The 16,322-nt window shown below is 38.5% G+C and overlaps 1 protein-coding gene across 9 annotated transcripts in view; it reads left to right on the top strand.

Moving 5' to 3' along the window:
- L3MBTL3 (L3MBTL histone methyl-lysine binding protein 3) overlaps positions 1-16,322 on the top strand; it is a 113,005-nt gene that overhangs the window by 67,578 nt on the left and 29,105 nt on the right. For all 9 annotated transcript variants that reach the window (XM_055535610.1, XM_055535611.1, XM_055535615.1 and 6 more), the window contains 3 exons: positions 3,959-4,073; positions 5,671-5,773; positions 14,319-14,468. In XM_055535610.1, the coding sequence (XP_055391585.1) occupies positions 3,959-4,073; positions 5,671-5,773; positions 14,319-14,468 (368 nt within the window). The remainder of the gene's footprint in view (positions 1-3,958; positions 4,074-5,670; positions 5,774-14,318; positions 14,469-16,322) is intronic.

The following is a 16,322-nucleotide window of genomic DNA, read 5'->3' on the forward strand; positions in this document are numbered from 1 at the left end:
GCCACGTCTATCAGCTACTTTCCTTCTCCGTTTGTCCTTCTGGGTTTATACATTGTCAAACATAACTTTCATTTCAGAAGAGAGTGGAAATAAGCACCTGGGTCTAAAATGTGATTTATTGAGTTGCCTTTCACCTCAACAGAAAATCCAACCAAATTAGTTTTTTTTTAAAAAATGAAATACTGTGCTCTCAAAAACGATTATCTGTCTTAATCTTGAAATTGTCAATAATGAATATTCAGTTTTTATAAAGGGTCCAAATTACACTTTTAGGTAAAAAATGTATCTAATTTCCTAAACTGTGATTTAAAATATTTTAAATTATCTGTATTATGCTTTAATATCTAGTAGTCTATTTTCGTTAGAATTTTCATTCAGCCTCATTACTGAGTTGCTTTTATGTTAATTGTCTTTATAGTGGAACATTTCTATTATAAATATTTTTGGATGTCTCTTAGGCTTCCCTTATGGCTCAGCTGGTAAAGAATCTGCCTGCAATATGGGAGACCTGAGTTCAATCCCTGGGTTGGGAACATCCCCTGGAGAAGGGAAAGGCTACCCACTCCAGTATTCTGGCCTGGAGAATTCCATGGACTGTGTAGTCCTTGGGATTGCAGAGTTGGATACGACTGAATGAGTTTCACTTTCACTTGTGTTTTGTACAATGCTTAAATATTTTGTGTTGTATGTTTATGTATCTTTCTCTCTTACTCTTTGTCAGGTAATTTTATTTCATTTCAAAATAGGACCCAGCAAGAGAACAACTATCACTTAGCATTGTGAGAAAGTCTGATGTTTTTGTTTATGAAAACCTCTAATGTGCCAGTGACTCAAGTAGTAAAGATGAAATGAAACTATACAAACTATAATAAATTTATTTCATCTGGGCTTCTATAGTAAGAGTATTCATTAGGTTTAATTTTTTTATATATTATGTTTGCATAATTTCTGATAGCAATCTTTAATTGAAGTATTGGTGGCTAAGATGGTAAAGAATCTGCCTGCAATGCAGAAAACCCAGGTTCAATTCCTGGGTTGAGAAAATCCCCTGGAGAAGGGAATGGCAACCCACTTCAGTATTATTGCCTGGAGAATTCCTTGGACAGAGGAGCCTGGCAGGCTACAGTCCATGGGGTCTCAAGAGTTGGACACGACTGAGCAACTAATGCACACATATTTCTGATAGCAATTTTTAATTAAAGTACACTTGACTTATAATATTTTATTAGTTTCAAATGTACAGTGTGATTCAGTATCTTTGCAGGTTATACTCTATTAAAAGTTATTACAAGATAATGGCTATAATTCCCTTTGCCGTACAGTATATCCTTGTTGCTCATCTGTTTTATGCACAGTAGTTTGTAATCTATTAATCCTGTACTGAACTCCGGGAGTTGGTGATGGACAGGGAGGCCTGGCGTGCTGCAGTTCATGGGTTCGCAAAGAGTCGGGCACGACTGAGCGACTGAACTGAACTGAACTGAACTGAATCCTGTACTGCTAATTTGTTCTTTCTCCCCTTTCTCTCCCCTTTGATAACCACTAGTTTGCTTTCTATATCTGTAGATTCCACATATAAGCAATTAAATAGCAGTTTTTAAGTGCATTTGCTCCTTATCAGAGAATTGTATTGTTCCTCTGTTCATAATATTTAAATTAAATTCTAACTCTAAAATTTAACCTTAAACTGCTAAAATTCTCCCAGTTGCCAGCCAGCCTAGTTTGTAGAAGAGATTCAGCTTATTTACAGTACCTAAAATATTGTCTCCTTTTTGTTGCATATTGTCATATATTGTCAATAGATCTGTCATCTTTGATAGATGACTTTTCATTGCCAAACTGAGATATCAGTTTTAATGAAAACTAGGAAGGGGTTTGAGGTTGCACAGAGTTGGACACGACTTAGCAGCAGCAGCAGCAGGAAGGGGTTTATGGTATCATTAGATATATTATCTTCAACATATTCTTAAAGGTATTTGGGAGGAAATTATTAAAAGAACCCTTTTATTTCTGATGATACCAAGATTTTTGGACTCTATATTGCAGTACAATAGTGTCCTTTTTAGTATCACTGGAAATTTTCAGTGTACAGTAGAGTTACTTAGAAGTTAAGTAAATGACATGTTAGGTGCACAGAACCCAAGTTACACTTCTACGTTTAGAACCTCCTTGGTGGGCTCACCTATTGTTTTTTTCTTCTTATTTTTAGTTATCACAAGTAATTCTAGTGTGTATCCAGGTTGGAGAACCATTTACTTATTAGGATTGAGTCTGTTTGCTACAGGAAGATAGCTAAATTTTGTAAAATGTAACAAATGTCACATGAGTTACATGAACATTGTTTCCAGTGTGGAAGAAATGAAATTTAGGAATAGGAATATAAGAAAACAGAGTTTCATGTATTTAGTAAAATAGAACACTATCACTTGATGATTAGTTGAGAATTAGAATGCTTAAAATTTACTTTACACTATGAACTATGTATAACTTCTTATTTATTGGTAGTACTGACAGCATAAGCTGATAGTCTTAATTTTCAGTGTTATTTGAATGCTACTTTTGATCAGAGGAAAGAAAAGGATTGTTTCAAATTAAACAGCTTTAAGTGTGGCTTTTATATGCAATGTATGTGAACGATGAACAAGTTTATTTTGGATCCGTGAATCTTAAGCTGGTTACTCCTCCTGACTAACTTTGTGATTTTTTTCTCCATTTTAAAATTTTATCCTGATTTCCTCCAGATGTGGAATTCTGTGGGATTTAATTCTAGGATTAATTGATTTCTAAGCTTGAGAAAGCAGATCCATTGCAAAGGACATTATTTTGAACCCATATATACATGCTTTTGGAGAAGGCAATAGCAACCCACTCCAGTACTCTTGCCTGGAAAAATCCCATGGACAGAGGAGCCTGGTGGGCTGCAGTCCATGGGGTCGCTAAGAGTCGGACACGACTGAGCGACTTCACTTTCACTTTTGACTTCCATGTATTGGAGAAGGAAATGCAACCCACTCCAGTGTTCTTGCCTGGAGAATCCCAGGGACGGGGGAGCCATCTATGGGGTGGCACAGAGTCAGACACGATTGAAGCGACTTAGCAGCAGCAGCATACATGCTTTAGTAACTCTGTACTTCTCCATTACATAAACATACCGTAAGTTATATAACCAGTCTCTAGGCATTCTGGTTTTTTTTCTGGTACAACAATGAATTGTTTAGATTATCAAGTCAAAGATGATATATTTTAAGTGTTAATCATTGTTGCTAAATACCTCTCCAGAAATATCTCATCAGTCAAGGCTCTTGTCAGTGGTCTATGAGAGTGTCAATTAATCTCATGTTCACTAGCTCTAGGAATCACCAAAATGGAACATTCTGGCAGACTGAAAGGAAAAGAATTCCATCTTGTGGATTTTAATTTGTACCTTTTTATTTTAAGTGAAATTGTCTTTTCATATGTTTACCATTTATTTTTATTTTTCTGTTAATGAGCTGTTTGTTGCTTTTCCACCTTTTCTATTAGATTTTTCATCTTTTTATACTGATATATGATTTTTTTACGAATTGAGGAACAAAGTACATTGTCACACGTTAACAAATATGGTTTTCAGGTTTTTTTGGGGTTTTTCATCTTGCTAGCAGTAGTATTTGCCGTTGTGAAGATTTGAACTTTGATGTAGTCGAATTGATCCATCTCTCATTTATGGTTCTTGAGTTTGGCATCTTGCTTACGAAGGCTACCGAACTCTTAAGAGTTCGGTAATTCATGCTTTCTTCTAGAACTTTTATTGTTCAGTTTTCAACATTTGAATTTTTATCCATCTGACATCTATTGTGTTTATTTGTATATTCAGTGTACTATTTAAAAGTTAGAATGAAGATGGTTACCATTGGCAGAGTTTTTACTGTAGGGATTTTTGTGACCTGAATTAAACCGTTGATCTCTTTTTGTTATCCAGGTTCACTTTGATGGCTGGAATAGTTGCTATGATTACTGGATAGATGCAGATTCTCCTGACATTCACCCTGTTGGTTGGTGTTCAAAAACTGGGCATCCTCTTCAACCTCCTTTGAGTAAGATACACAAGGATTACTTAAAGAAGTGTTTCCACTGTTGTGTAGTGTGCTTAATATTCTCTTTTCCTTCTCATTCTAGTTCTCTCCTGTACATTTCTTCTCTATGTAATCGTTTTTCCTCTTACTGCATTTTTAGTTAACCTGATAGTCAAAAGTACATAAAAGAAGAAATTTAATATCCGAAAAAGTAGTGTGTGCCTAGACTTTCTTTTATTTAGCAGTATCGTTCGTCATCTTTTAAAACTAGTACTCAATTTTGGAAGACAATTTGTCAGACTATCAAAATTTAATGTATCAATGTCAATATCTTAATAGTGACTGGATGCTATAGTTTTGCAAAGTAGTACCATCAGGAGAAACTGGGCAAAGTGTACAAGGGATCTCCCTTTGTGTTATTACTTAAAATGGCATGTGAATCTACCGTCAGCTCAATAAAAATTTTAGTTAAATTCAGTTTTTTGAAAAGGTACACCAAGAGCTCACCCTGTGTGCTGTCACTTCAGTCATGTCTGACGCTGTGCGGCCCTGTGGACTGCAGCCCCCCAGGCTGCTCTGTCCATGGGGTCCTCTAGCTAAGAACACTAGAGTGGGTTGCCAGGCCCCCCTTGAGGGAATCTTCCCCACCCAGGGACTGAACGCATGTCTCCTTCGGCTCCTGCATTGCAGGCGGATTCTTTACCGCTAAGCCACCGGGGAAGCCTTGGGCTTAACATATTGGATTTCAGTTGTGGAGGAAAGTAAATACATTGTAGAAAGAAAAACGTGGCAAATACAATACATTCTTATGGGGTTTCTTAAAAATTTATCATGCCCTTCCCAACTAGTGGCTTCATTCCTGGATGTCACCTAGAAACTGCAAAAGGCCACCAGAATGCACTGCACGATGTTGGTCACAGTCTGTTTAAAATAATAAACCTTGGGAACAAATACTGCTTAAATAAATCTTGGTGCACTCATAGTACAACTACTGTGCAAATCATAAAAATATTACTATTGAGTTGAAGCTAAAGACCAAAGAAGACTGCTTCAGAATAGTGTATACCCATGTTGTCCCTAATTTATGTGGCAGAAGTAAACCAAAGATTTGACACAGGTACATATGCAAATGTAGGTACATTTGGGAATGCTTGGAACATCTAGGAAGGTCACGTTAACATGGTTAGTCAGGACTAAGGAGGCTATGAAATGTGAAGAGAGTCGCTTAAAGGGGATCTGTAGCTGTTCTTTGTATCCTGGTGTGTTGTTTGAAGTTTTCACAGCGTGCACGTGTTCATATATCAATTATGTTATTTACTTGATCAAGCTGTTTAGAATCATCTCATTATTTCAGATTTAGGTATCTCTGGAATTTGTGACATTTTGAAAGAGGGTTGGGTCAAAGTTTACCGTTTCACTATTAAAGAAAGACATTGTGAACAAAGTACTAGGGAAAACCTTTAGAAGTAGAGACTTTAAACATAGTTTTAATTTTGTAGGGCCTTCTTTTTCTGTGTATAAGTGTTGATTGAAAAAAAATTTTTTTTCTTCTTCTGCTCCAAGGCATTTGCCTCTTACAGCCTTAACTTTTTGCTTTTTTCTTTTGGCTTTTTAATAGGCCCCTTAGAACTGATGGAAGCCTCAGAACACGGTGGCTGCACAACCCCAGGATGTAAAGGGATTGGCCATTTTAAGAAAGCGAGACACCTGGGCCCTCACAGGTATTTGGTGCTTCCACTCACATGGAGGTTCCTTCTGTGGTCAGATAGAGGGTGCCTGTCCCTTGTAGGTGGACGGTAATGATTTCCATGGATACTTAATAGATATGAGCTAATTCTGCATTCAGATCTATATGAACTATGGTTGCTATGGTGACCATGTAAAAATAAAGAATGTATGTGTAGTTAAATATTCCTGGGAGAGAATGCATTCGTGAATTTAAATAGATTTACAGTAGTTTCTTGGCAACCTGACTAATTTTATAGATACTTTACGTCTTAAAGTCATTTGGGGTTGACCATTAATAGTGAGAAGAGGACGGGCCTTGTTGAAAGTATTTGTTTGGTAAAATATTCTGATTGGGTAACTCAACAATTTGAATAGTGAGAGGTGAGATTATTGTAGATTAGCAGCAAAGATCACAAAAAGCACAAATAAATAGACACATTTCAGAATACATTGGTCAAAATTAAGTGCCTTTCAATATTTTTCTCTTACTTCTAAGTAACTTAAAAGAGAAACCAAAATTATACATTTTAAATTTGATATGTTACTTGGGCGATTTGGGTTATTTGTAGACATATTCAAATATTACTGGAATAGAAAGAAATTTCTGTGATTTTAACTGGGATTTTTAGAGAACAGAGGCATCACCTATTCTTGTATATATTAAAATAATAATTTGTCAGTGTAAAGTGCTCTAGCTGCATGTTAATTGGATTGCCCAGTAAGAAAAATGATTCCTTGTTTATCTAGTTTATGCAGGTTGTGAATCTCCGTCCTTAAAACATCTGAAGATTGCCCTGCCTGTTTCTCTGAGCATTAATAGGAATTGTAAAATTGACCTGGTTGTTTTATCTTCATATAGGTTTCCTCTTCCTTAAGTTTCTATAGCCTCAAAGCCTTTTGCAGCGCTGCTGCCAAGTTTGTTTTGTGGGCTTCAGTGTGTTCCAGGGTAAAAATCTGCATGTAGACAGGATCATGGTTCCACTTGCAAATACCCATTTAGAAATCCTTTTCATGGCTTATATGACTCCAAGCCAAAAGCAGTATGATTAAGGGGAGATAAAAATACTATATCCTAGGAGTGATTCAGTATTGGCCAGTGAAGGCAGCTGGATTACTTTCAGGCATTCCAGTAGTATCTCTCCTACCCTCCCCATCCCTGTGTGGGTATGTTCCAAGATCCCCCATGGATGCCTGAAACCTGGGATAGTACTCAACCCTATATATATTATGTTTTATCCTATTCATACATACCTATGATACAGTTTGACTTATAAATCATGCACAGTAAGAGATTGGCAACAATAATATTAAAATAGAACAGTTATAAATAATGTGCTGTAATACAAGTTATGTGAATGTTGTCTCTCTAAAGTCATACTGTACCCATTGAATGCCTTTTCCATTTTAACTATGCATCTGTTACACACTGTGGCCCTCACTTTTGCAGTCTGAGGTATGACAGGAGAACTAGGACAAATTTCTTTTTCCTCACAATTTGACAGAAGATTCATTTTCACTGTAGAGATGGTTTCCCCATGAAGTTGAGAGCTGTCACCTGTTCACCTGAAGGAAGCACTTGATGGGCGCCTGAAGGGCCAGCATCACCACTGTTGCTTTGGGGCTCTTATTAAGTGCAGCAAGGATGACTTAACACAAGCACTGTGATACCTTGCCAGTGGATCTGGGGACCGAGGAGGCTACTAGGTCACTAACAGGCTGGATGCACTGGACTGAGGGGTGGTTTGCTTCTCACAGGGCCAGAGTGGGACACTGTGTGATTTCATCATGCTGCTCAGAATGGTGCACAGTTTAAAATTTATTGTTTATTTCTGGAATTATTCATTTAACATATTCATACTTAGATTGACCTCAGATAAGTGAAACCATAGAAAGCAAAACCACGGATAAGGAGTGACTATGGTATATAATGGAGAAGGCAGTGGCACCCCACTCCAGTACTCTTGCCTGGAAAAATCCCATGGACAGAGGAGCCTGGTGGGCTGCAGTCCATGGGGTCGCCAAGAGTCGGGCATGACTGAGCAACTTCACTTTCACTTTTCACTTTCATGCATTGGAGAAGGAAATGGCAACCCACTCCAGTGTTCTTGCCTGGAGAATCCCAGGGACAGAGGAGCCTGGTGGGCTGCTGTCTATGGGGTTGCACAAAGTCAGACATGACTGAAGCGACTTAGCAGCAGCAGCAGCAGCATGGTATATAAATCCAAATAACTCATTAGTATGCCAGACTTCTTTATATATCTATAAAGTCTTTCATTCAGTAAATATTTTTGAGCAGTAGGGTTTTTTTTTTTTCCCTAGTAGCATGTATTGGATAACCTTCAAGTGACACTATAATATTGGACTATTATTTTCTTCATTTTTTTGGTGAAGCCACCATGATACTGTAGAGGTCTCTCTAACTTGCCTAATTGACAGCTGGTGAGGAGGGAGCCAGGAATAGCACCCAGTCTAACTGTGCCCTTGACCACTCCCCTGTCACTGAGAATCCGGGCATGGCTTTCCAAATAAGTCACAGATCTAGCCTTTAAAGAACTCAGAGACTAATGAAACTATAAAAACTCGATTTAATTGAAATATGAGATACAAAGTAATAACTAATATTGAAACTTTGACATGTGTACCTTTCTGCTTTACAACCCTAAGATGTTAATTGAACCAAAGGCAGTTTGTTCAAATTATGAAGGAAAAGATTAAAGAAATCTTAAAAATGGGTGAAAACTGACATTATGGTGTGTGGTACAATCAAAAATTTACAAAGAATTTTTCTTTTTGGTCTTCTGGGAAGAAAATCCACCTTAGTAATGTCTGTAATCTCTTCAGGGGTGCGGTAGGTCTGAGCAGAGAGGTTTGTCTTTCACAGCAAGGTCTGTGCCTACAGTCCTGTCCCCTGCTTGATGGCACCAGCCACTCATTAAGACCACCTTTCCCCAGAAGGGTTGTGGACCTCAGAGGTGGTCTAGCTACCTCCATTTCACAAACTTTCAGTGATTGTCTCTGCAGTGTTTTTTCACAGATGCAGTGTTGTATTTGCTAAGTGAAGGGAGAAATTATGAGGAGAATCATATAAGATGTTATGGAGAAATGTGGTTAAAAAAAAAAATCTTTCAGTATAATTGAAGCCATATGGAGAATGACGTATTGTTTGGGGGAATGAAAGAGGAAGAAGTAGACATTGTGGCTTATAAGACATGCATTGATACAGAAGCGTTCATTTCCTTGTCACCTATCAGACATAGCCGGCAGATCTGTGCATAGTTTGGGGCAGGAATGCAATCCAGAGGACTAACAGACAGTGTCAACTCCTGCCTGTGTCATGGCTTCCCATTTTCTCAGCCCACTCCACTGGCTTTTCTTGGTCTTCCTGAATATGCTGTTCTCTTCATAGCACTTACTGCTCTTTATCTGGCGGAACATTAACCCCTAGTAGCCACAGTGTGTTTATCATTTCCTTACTAGACTTGTGGAAGAGCTGCTGCATCACGAATATTCTTTGACAGGTTCATTTCACTGGCACTTATTTTTGTCCTTGCCAAGAATGCTGTGTTTAGGAAAATGTAATGAGAAAATTCTCTTTGGATTAATGTGAGAAATTGCATAAATCAAAACATGCATTCTTTGCTTAGATAACAAAGAAAGTTGCTCTTTTGGCAAGAAGTATCAATTTTGTGAATATGTAAGCACAAGCCTATGTTTTGACTAGGATGTGTTGTTAGCGTCTCCAAAAATTACAATAGTTGAATTTGATCTAAGAAGTGTTGGAAATACAAATGTGTTCTCAACAATGAAATTTAAGAATGTGCTGTTTTTAAATGTGGCGATATAAACCATCAGTGAGCGAGTTGGATGTGGATATGGTGTTCCCATTTCTAGAGATGCTCAGAAGCCAGATGATAATTCTGTCCCTAGCAATGGCAACCTTCTCCAGTACTCTTGCCTGGAGAATCCCTTGGACAGAGGAGCCTGGTGGGCTACAGTCCATGGGGTCGCAAGAGTCGGATACGACTGAGCGACTGACACACAGTGTTCCCATTTCTAGAGATGCTCAGATGACAATTCTGTCTCTAGCAAGGCCGTATTAATATTGGCTGTGTCATGGTGTATCCCTTTCTTGATTCACTCATTTGGCTTACTGAGAGGTCATAATGAGGAGAGATTAAAAGAAAACTAAAGTTATATAAAACTGAATATTTTGCATATCTAATATCTTCAGAAGTGACGTAAATCTTCCCTATGTAAGATTTTATCTCAGTAAAATTAAACAGGAAAAGAAAAAAAAATAGTACTTCCTACAACCTCTAAAGGATATTTATAAAGTCCCTGGAGAGTTTTTAAAAATTAATAACTCTGGACATACACCTGCAAACCACAGTCATCATTTTAATTCAAGATTCAGTCCACTCGTGGAACAAACATTTATTGAGTGCCTGCTGTGTGCAGATACTGGGCTAGGTGATGGGCTGTACAGAGGAGAAGGCCTCACTTCTAAGGAGGCCAGCATGGTATAAACAGAGATTTGGAGACGCATGAATGAGTAGTGCTCAGAATCATCACTTTTTCCTGAGGGAAGCAGTGAGCCTCCATAAGCAAGGCATGTTATGGAGTTTTTAATGCTGTTGTTTATTTTTGCTGATGGCCTTTTACTCAGTAGGGGTTAAGTGTTCCTCTTCTTCTCCTTTTAAAATAATAATCCTAGGCAGGCTTTTGTGTGTGTGTGACTTCCTAGGTGCCAGGCTCTGTTTTAGGACTTATATCTGTTATCTCGTTTTATTCTCTCAGCAGCTTTATAAAGCTGGCACTACTCTAATCTCTGTTTCATAGAAGTGGGAACAGAGATTTAGAATGCTTGAGAAAAGTACCCAAGATCAGAGAGTGGCAGACCCAGGATTCAGCCTAGGCTCTTAAGGCACTAAAGCCCCTACTCTTAACCACTAGACTCTCATGCAAACCACAGTAGCTGGATAGAACTTGTATTTTATAGATTCCTGTCTTGACAGAGAGTGAGAATGAGCATGTGAGCACTTAGGAAATGGAAGATATCATCCAGTTGTTTAAATAAATGTATTTACAACTAAAAAGGTTGTAAAGGTGGCAGTGGAAGGCGGTGAACAAGGCCGTTTTTTCCACCTTTCCTAATACACTGCACAGTCATTCCAAGGAAAAACTGCCTCCTTACAGGGGCCAGTGGGACAAGAATTTATATATATATATATATATAGCAGGTATGGAATGATTTGCTAATAGAACAGAGTTCACCCTAATAAAGTCCTCATAGTAAAGAGCTGTGTAATCCTGTGTGAATCTGTTCCCCTGATGTCTGGGGAACTGTGTAACAGCAGAGTTGTGTGTACATGTATAATTGCATGTGCCCATTACTGTTTGTAAGTGTACCTGATGTTGTGCCATGGGCCAAGCCGTACTTATGTTTGTTATGAGAAACCTAATAGACAAGAAATATGAAAATGATTATAAGCCTAGTGAAACCTACTTTCCCCAGAGAAGTTTGATCAGCATTTCTGTGTTTATAAAATCATTAAAACTGCATATGGATTTTATAAACTTAAAAATGAGGAAATTGGCCCAGAAAGGTTAAGTACTGCTTCAGTTCATATTTAACCTTTCTGAGCTTCCTTGGCAGTGCGGTAATAAAGAATCTTGCCTGCCACTGCAGGAGATGCAAGAGATGCAGGTTCGATCCCTGGGTCTGGAAGATCCCCTGGAGGAGGAAATGGCAACCCACTCCAGTATTCTTGCCTGGGAAATCCCATGGACAGAGGAACCTGGTGGACTACAGTCCATGGGGTCGCAAAGAGTTGGCATGACTGAGCATGCACGCACGCTTCATAGCTTCATGGCGGCAGCATCTTGCTAAGAGGTGGTACTCTCAGGTTTAATTGTCATGGATTAGGGATAAAGAAATAATTCAATATTGCAAGGTACTTTTTGCTCCTGTAGGAGACAGCTGGAGTTCATATGCTAATGGGGTGATACTAAGCAAGTTCCCTTTTTTAAAGCCTCAGTCTCTGCATTAGCATTAGAATGGGAATGATTTTCCAGTTTTGCAGGAGTTAGATGACATCATGCCAGTAAAGCAGAATACCCTGGGTAACACACTCCATCTGTGTAATGTTTGTTGTCATGCTCTTCATTTTACAAGTGTCTTGTAAAACACAGTCTTCCAAGTTTGTTTGCTCACTGTGGACAGAGCTGCAGAGCACATTTAGAGCCAGGTTCTTGATTTCCGTCTGGGGCATTGCCCATCCCTCTGTGCACACTTCATTTGCATTCTGTGCCTTTTTATTTTTTAAATCACCTCCCACTATGGGAACCAGCTGGTATCCCTTTCTCTCCTAGAGTAGTTGTAAGAACTGGAGATGTTTAAACCCATTTGATTTTTCTCACGGTTCAGAAGAAGAGAAGGCTTAGCATAATATGTATAGCCGATCAGCACAGGGTTGTGTTGGTTGATCATCCTGGCCCAATAGTGTATCTTTGTTCGGAAGGCTGTGATTGTTTCCCTGCTTCAAAATGAGAGTTTGAAATTTCCCTCTGGCCCTAGCAACCGAGATAAGGGGGATATTTAGGTGCCAAGTCTCATTCTGCAGCCTTGCCTCTCTGAGCTACCCATGTTTACATATGGTGGTCTAGAGAGACATCCTCTTCCTTCACGTAATCAACAAACAGGAAGAGGCTGCCTTTGGGGAGCTTCTAAACTACAACTATTCACTGTAGTGTGTAGGTGGGAACCCAGCCCATCTAAAAACCCGGGAATCTTCCCTGTGTTAGAGTGGGGTGAAAATCAGCACCCTCATTTTCTTTTCTTTCTTCAAAATGAACATGCAGACAGTTATCCAATAATTGTAAAGCCAGGTGTTTAACAGTGAGTCAAACATTTGATGGTTGTGATATTCTAGGAAGAGCAACATATGTGTCAAAAGAAATTAATTAAAAAAAATTATATTCGTATTTTTTTTCCTGCCGCTTTTTTCCTGAGTGATAGTCACTCAATTGTGTTCGATTCTTTGTGATCCATGGCCTGTAGGCCATCAGGCTCCTCTGTCCATGGAATTCTCCAGGCAGGAGTACTGGAGTGGGCAGCCATTTACTTCTCCAGGGATCTTCCCAACCCAGGGATTGAACCCAGGTCTCCTGCATGGCAGGCATATCCTTTACCTTCTAAGCCACCAAGTAGATAATTTGCAATAGGGTACATACACAATATGAGAAAGAAAGAACAAAATCAAACTTGACTGTGATCTGAGAGTTGGTTAGTGTATTTCCTTTATCAGAAAGAAAAAATCAAGAGCAAGAAGAGATAGTTGTGTTTTTTATCCTTTTTGTTTTCAGGGGAAGGGAGTTCATTAAAGATGAATTTGGTTTTAACCAAGTTTATTATAAGACATAGCAGTATAAAGTAACGTGTAAGTAAAGAAAATAAAGATGTACTTTTACTTACAAGTTATCTGTGATAAATTTTGTAGACCATTTGTAGAATTACTTTGGGAGCCTGTGCACACTCGTCTCTCCTCCCAGGAGGATGTGTCAGATTCTCTTGGTAGAGGGCAGAAAGGCAGTGTTTAAGAATTTTCCCCAAATGTTACTTAATCTGAGGAAAAGAATATGCAGGACACTAGCATAATTTACCTAACTCCACATCATTTCCAGATTTCAGGAGGTTTCCTAAAAACCAAGGGCCAAGATAGGCAGTTAGTCGGAGTGGTTGATTCTGTATGAAGATACAGAAGCTGCCAGTTTTTCTGGAGTTGGAAGGTTGAGGCCCAGGCACAGGAGTGCCCTGACTTCATGCTGAATGAACAGTTAGTGACCCAGATTCCCTTTGCTTGGATGACAGGAATGATCCCCAGATGGAATCTGAGAGACCAACCCAGTGGTCACCAGTGGAAGGGAAGGGAGCTAGATGGGTCATTATCCAAGTTACCTTCTTGTCCTTTTTCATATCAGGAACAGGATTAGCTACAGGATGATGTTTTTTTCTGGGCAGTCATGAATGCATATGGGCCTGGAGACAGGAAATGGGGGAGCCTCCTTCCTTTAGAGGGCAGCAGCTGTTACAAAGGAAATTAAACAGTTTGTGATGACCCAGGGCCTGGAGATCACTTTGGGAAGCAGGTCTGCTCTGTCTGTCAATCATCTGTCTCTCTCCCACCTCAGTGACCAACCCTCCTATGTTAAGCATTTCTCTCTTGGGCTGATTGTTCACAGACTTACACACAGGCCCTGCCCTTGGACAACACAAGAGGGAATCCTTTGTTGACCATTACTCACTTCCAGAGAGTGCAGGAGATTGTATTTAAAAATTTAGGGCAAAGACATATTTTTTATCAGAATATACTTAAATTATGTTTTAAAGGTAAAAATTTTTTGCTATATGTTTAATCTGTGTAACTATGTATTCAGTTAAATTTTTGCATTTTACGTTTTATAGCTTGTTGTCATAATTGGAAGAAGTAACTATGGTCTAATAGGAGTCTTCTCTTTTTTCGATTTGTTACGTTTTAGTGCTGCCAACTGTCCCTATTCAGAAATCAATTTGAATAAAGACCGAATTTTCCCAGATCGTTTAAGTGGTGAAATGCCTCCAGCTAGTCCATCATTTCCAAGAAGTAAAAGAGCCGACACAAATGAAATCTCTTCGTCTCCTGAAACCAGGTAATTAGAGTGGTAATATTAGTGTTATTCAGAGGTAACTGTGGTTGAAAGACATTTTTTTCCTTAGGTGTTTTGTGTTCTATGGTGATGTCTTCTAGTACATTATTGAAAATGCCCCTGACTTAATGTGAAATAATGGTGGGGGTCAATACTTGGATTTAAAAAAATTTAGGCAAATTTTTTATAAAAGCACATGCACATCAGGCAAGATTTCTCTTGTCCATCTTATAGCTGAACTTGCTTGATATTAGAAGTTTGGACATCCCAGTCATTGTATTTCCTGATAATTCATATTTCTCAATGAACTGATCCATATTTATATAAGATCATACTCTGTAAAGAAGATGATCAATACCCTGTGAAGAATGGACTTTCTTTTTAGTGTTCGTTATACGCCACGTGCTTGTATCTACATTGTTTCATTTAATTATTAGTGTATTCGTTGTACAATGTGCTCAGTCATTTGGTTTTGATTTCACTTGTAGAGTTAAGTTGGAACGTTTTAACCTCTATGGATTATTCAGTAAAGAATCAAGTTTTGTTTGATGTATCTTTAAGTAAATGGCCTCTGTCCTTGCATTGACTGAAGATACTACAAAAGAAAACAGTAATATAAAGATGATCCTTCACACTTATGTTTGGGGACTTTTCTTTTATGGAGAGTCTTTAAAATCTAAGGCAGTGTAGTTATTTGATTATTTTAATATTTGGTAGCTCACAAATGTACCAGATGAACATTTGAATTAATTAGTCTGATTCTTAGTTCACAGCAATGTTGTTGAAGCAATGGCATTTAAAGTATCAGTATCCTCATAGAAAAGCAGTTTTGCCCTATCGATGAAGGAGAGTTGTAACCTCTTTAATTAGAAACAACAGTGATGATTTATTCTTAATCCTTAAAACCATGACTAATGTAACCTAAGCTCATTCACCTAACTCAGAACCCTAATATGAGGGCATATCACTTGAGGAAATTTACTTTAAGACAAATGAAGTACTAATTCACATAGTAGTGATTATAGCAACAGAGTTCATTGACTCACAAGGAGGTAAGGATCCCTAAAGTTTTTATTTCAAAAGCCAAGATATTGTGTAAAATTTTAAAAGGATACTCTGAAGTGTTGGCAGTTTGACCTTACAGGCTTGTCACTAACTTTCTGGGCCCTGGGCTGGATAGCTGGGCTCAGTTTCCTCACAGCAGAAAGGAAAATGATAACAAATGAAAGGTTGGTAATAAAGAAGTCTAATCTTATGGCTTGAGAATGGTTGCTTTAAGGTAGAATTAACAGAGTTGAAGTTAGCTGGCTTCATTGCTGTAAGTGAATCTGTATGAACGTATTTAATATGCACTGGGACGACCCAAAGGGATGGTATGGGGAGGGAGGCGGGAGGAGGGTTCAGGATGGGGAATACATGTATACCTGTGGCAGATTCATTATGATATTTGGCATAACTAATACAATTTTGTAAAGTTTAAAAATAAAATAAAATTAAAAAAAAAAACTTAATTTTTAAAAGATTTTTATTAGAGTATGCTGCTGCTAAGTCACTTCAGTCGTGTCCGACTCTGTGCGACCCCATAGACGGCAGCCCACCAGGCTCCCCCGTCCCTGGGATTCTCCAGGCAAGAACACTGGAGTGGGTTGCCACTTCCTTCTCCAATGCATGAAAGTGAAAAGTGAAAGTGAAGTCGCTCAGTCGTGCCCGACTCTTAGCAACCCCAGGCTCCTCTGTCCATGGGATTTTCCAGGCAAGAGTACTGGAGTGGGGTGCCATCACCTTCTCCTTATTAGAGTATAGTTGATTTAAAATGCTGTGTTAGTTTCAGGTGTACAGCAAAGTGAATCAGTTATA

Source organism: Bubalus kerabau, chromosome 9 (genome assembly GCF_029407905.1).
Source record: "Bubalus kerabau isolate K-KA32 ecotype Philippines breed swamp buffalo chromosome 9, PCC_UOA_SB_1v2, whole genome shotgun sequence".
Classification (NCBI taxonomy): Eukaryota; Metazoa; Chordata; class Mammalia; order Artiodactyla; family Bovidae; genus Bubalus; species Bubalus kerabau.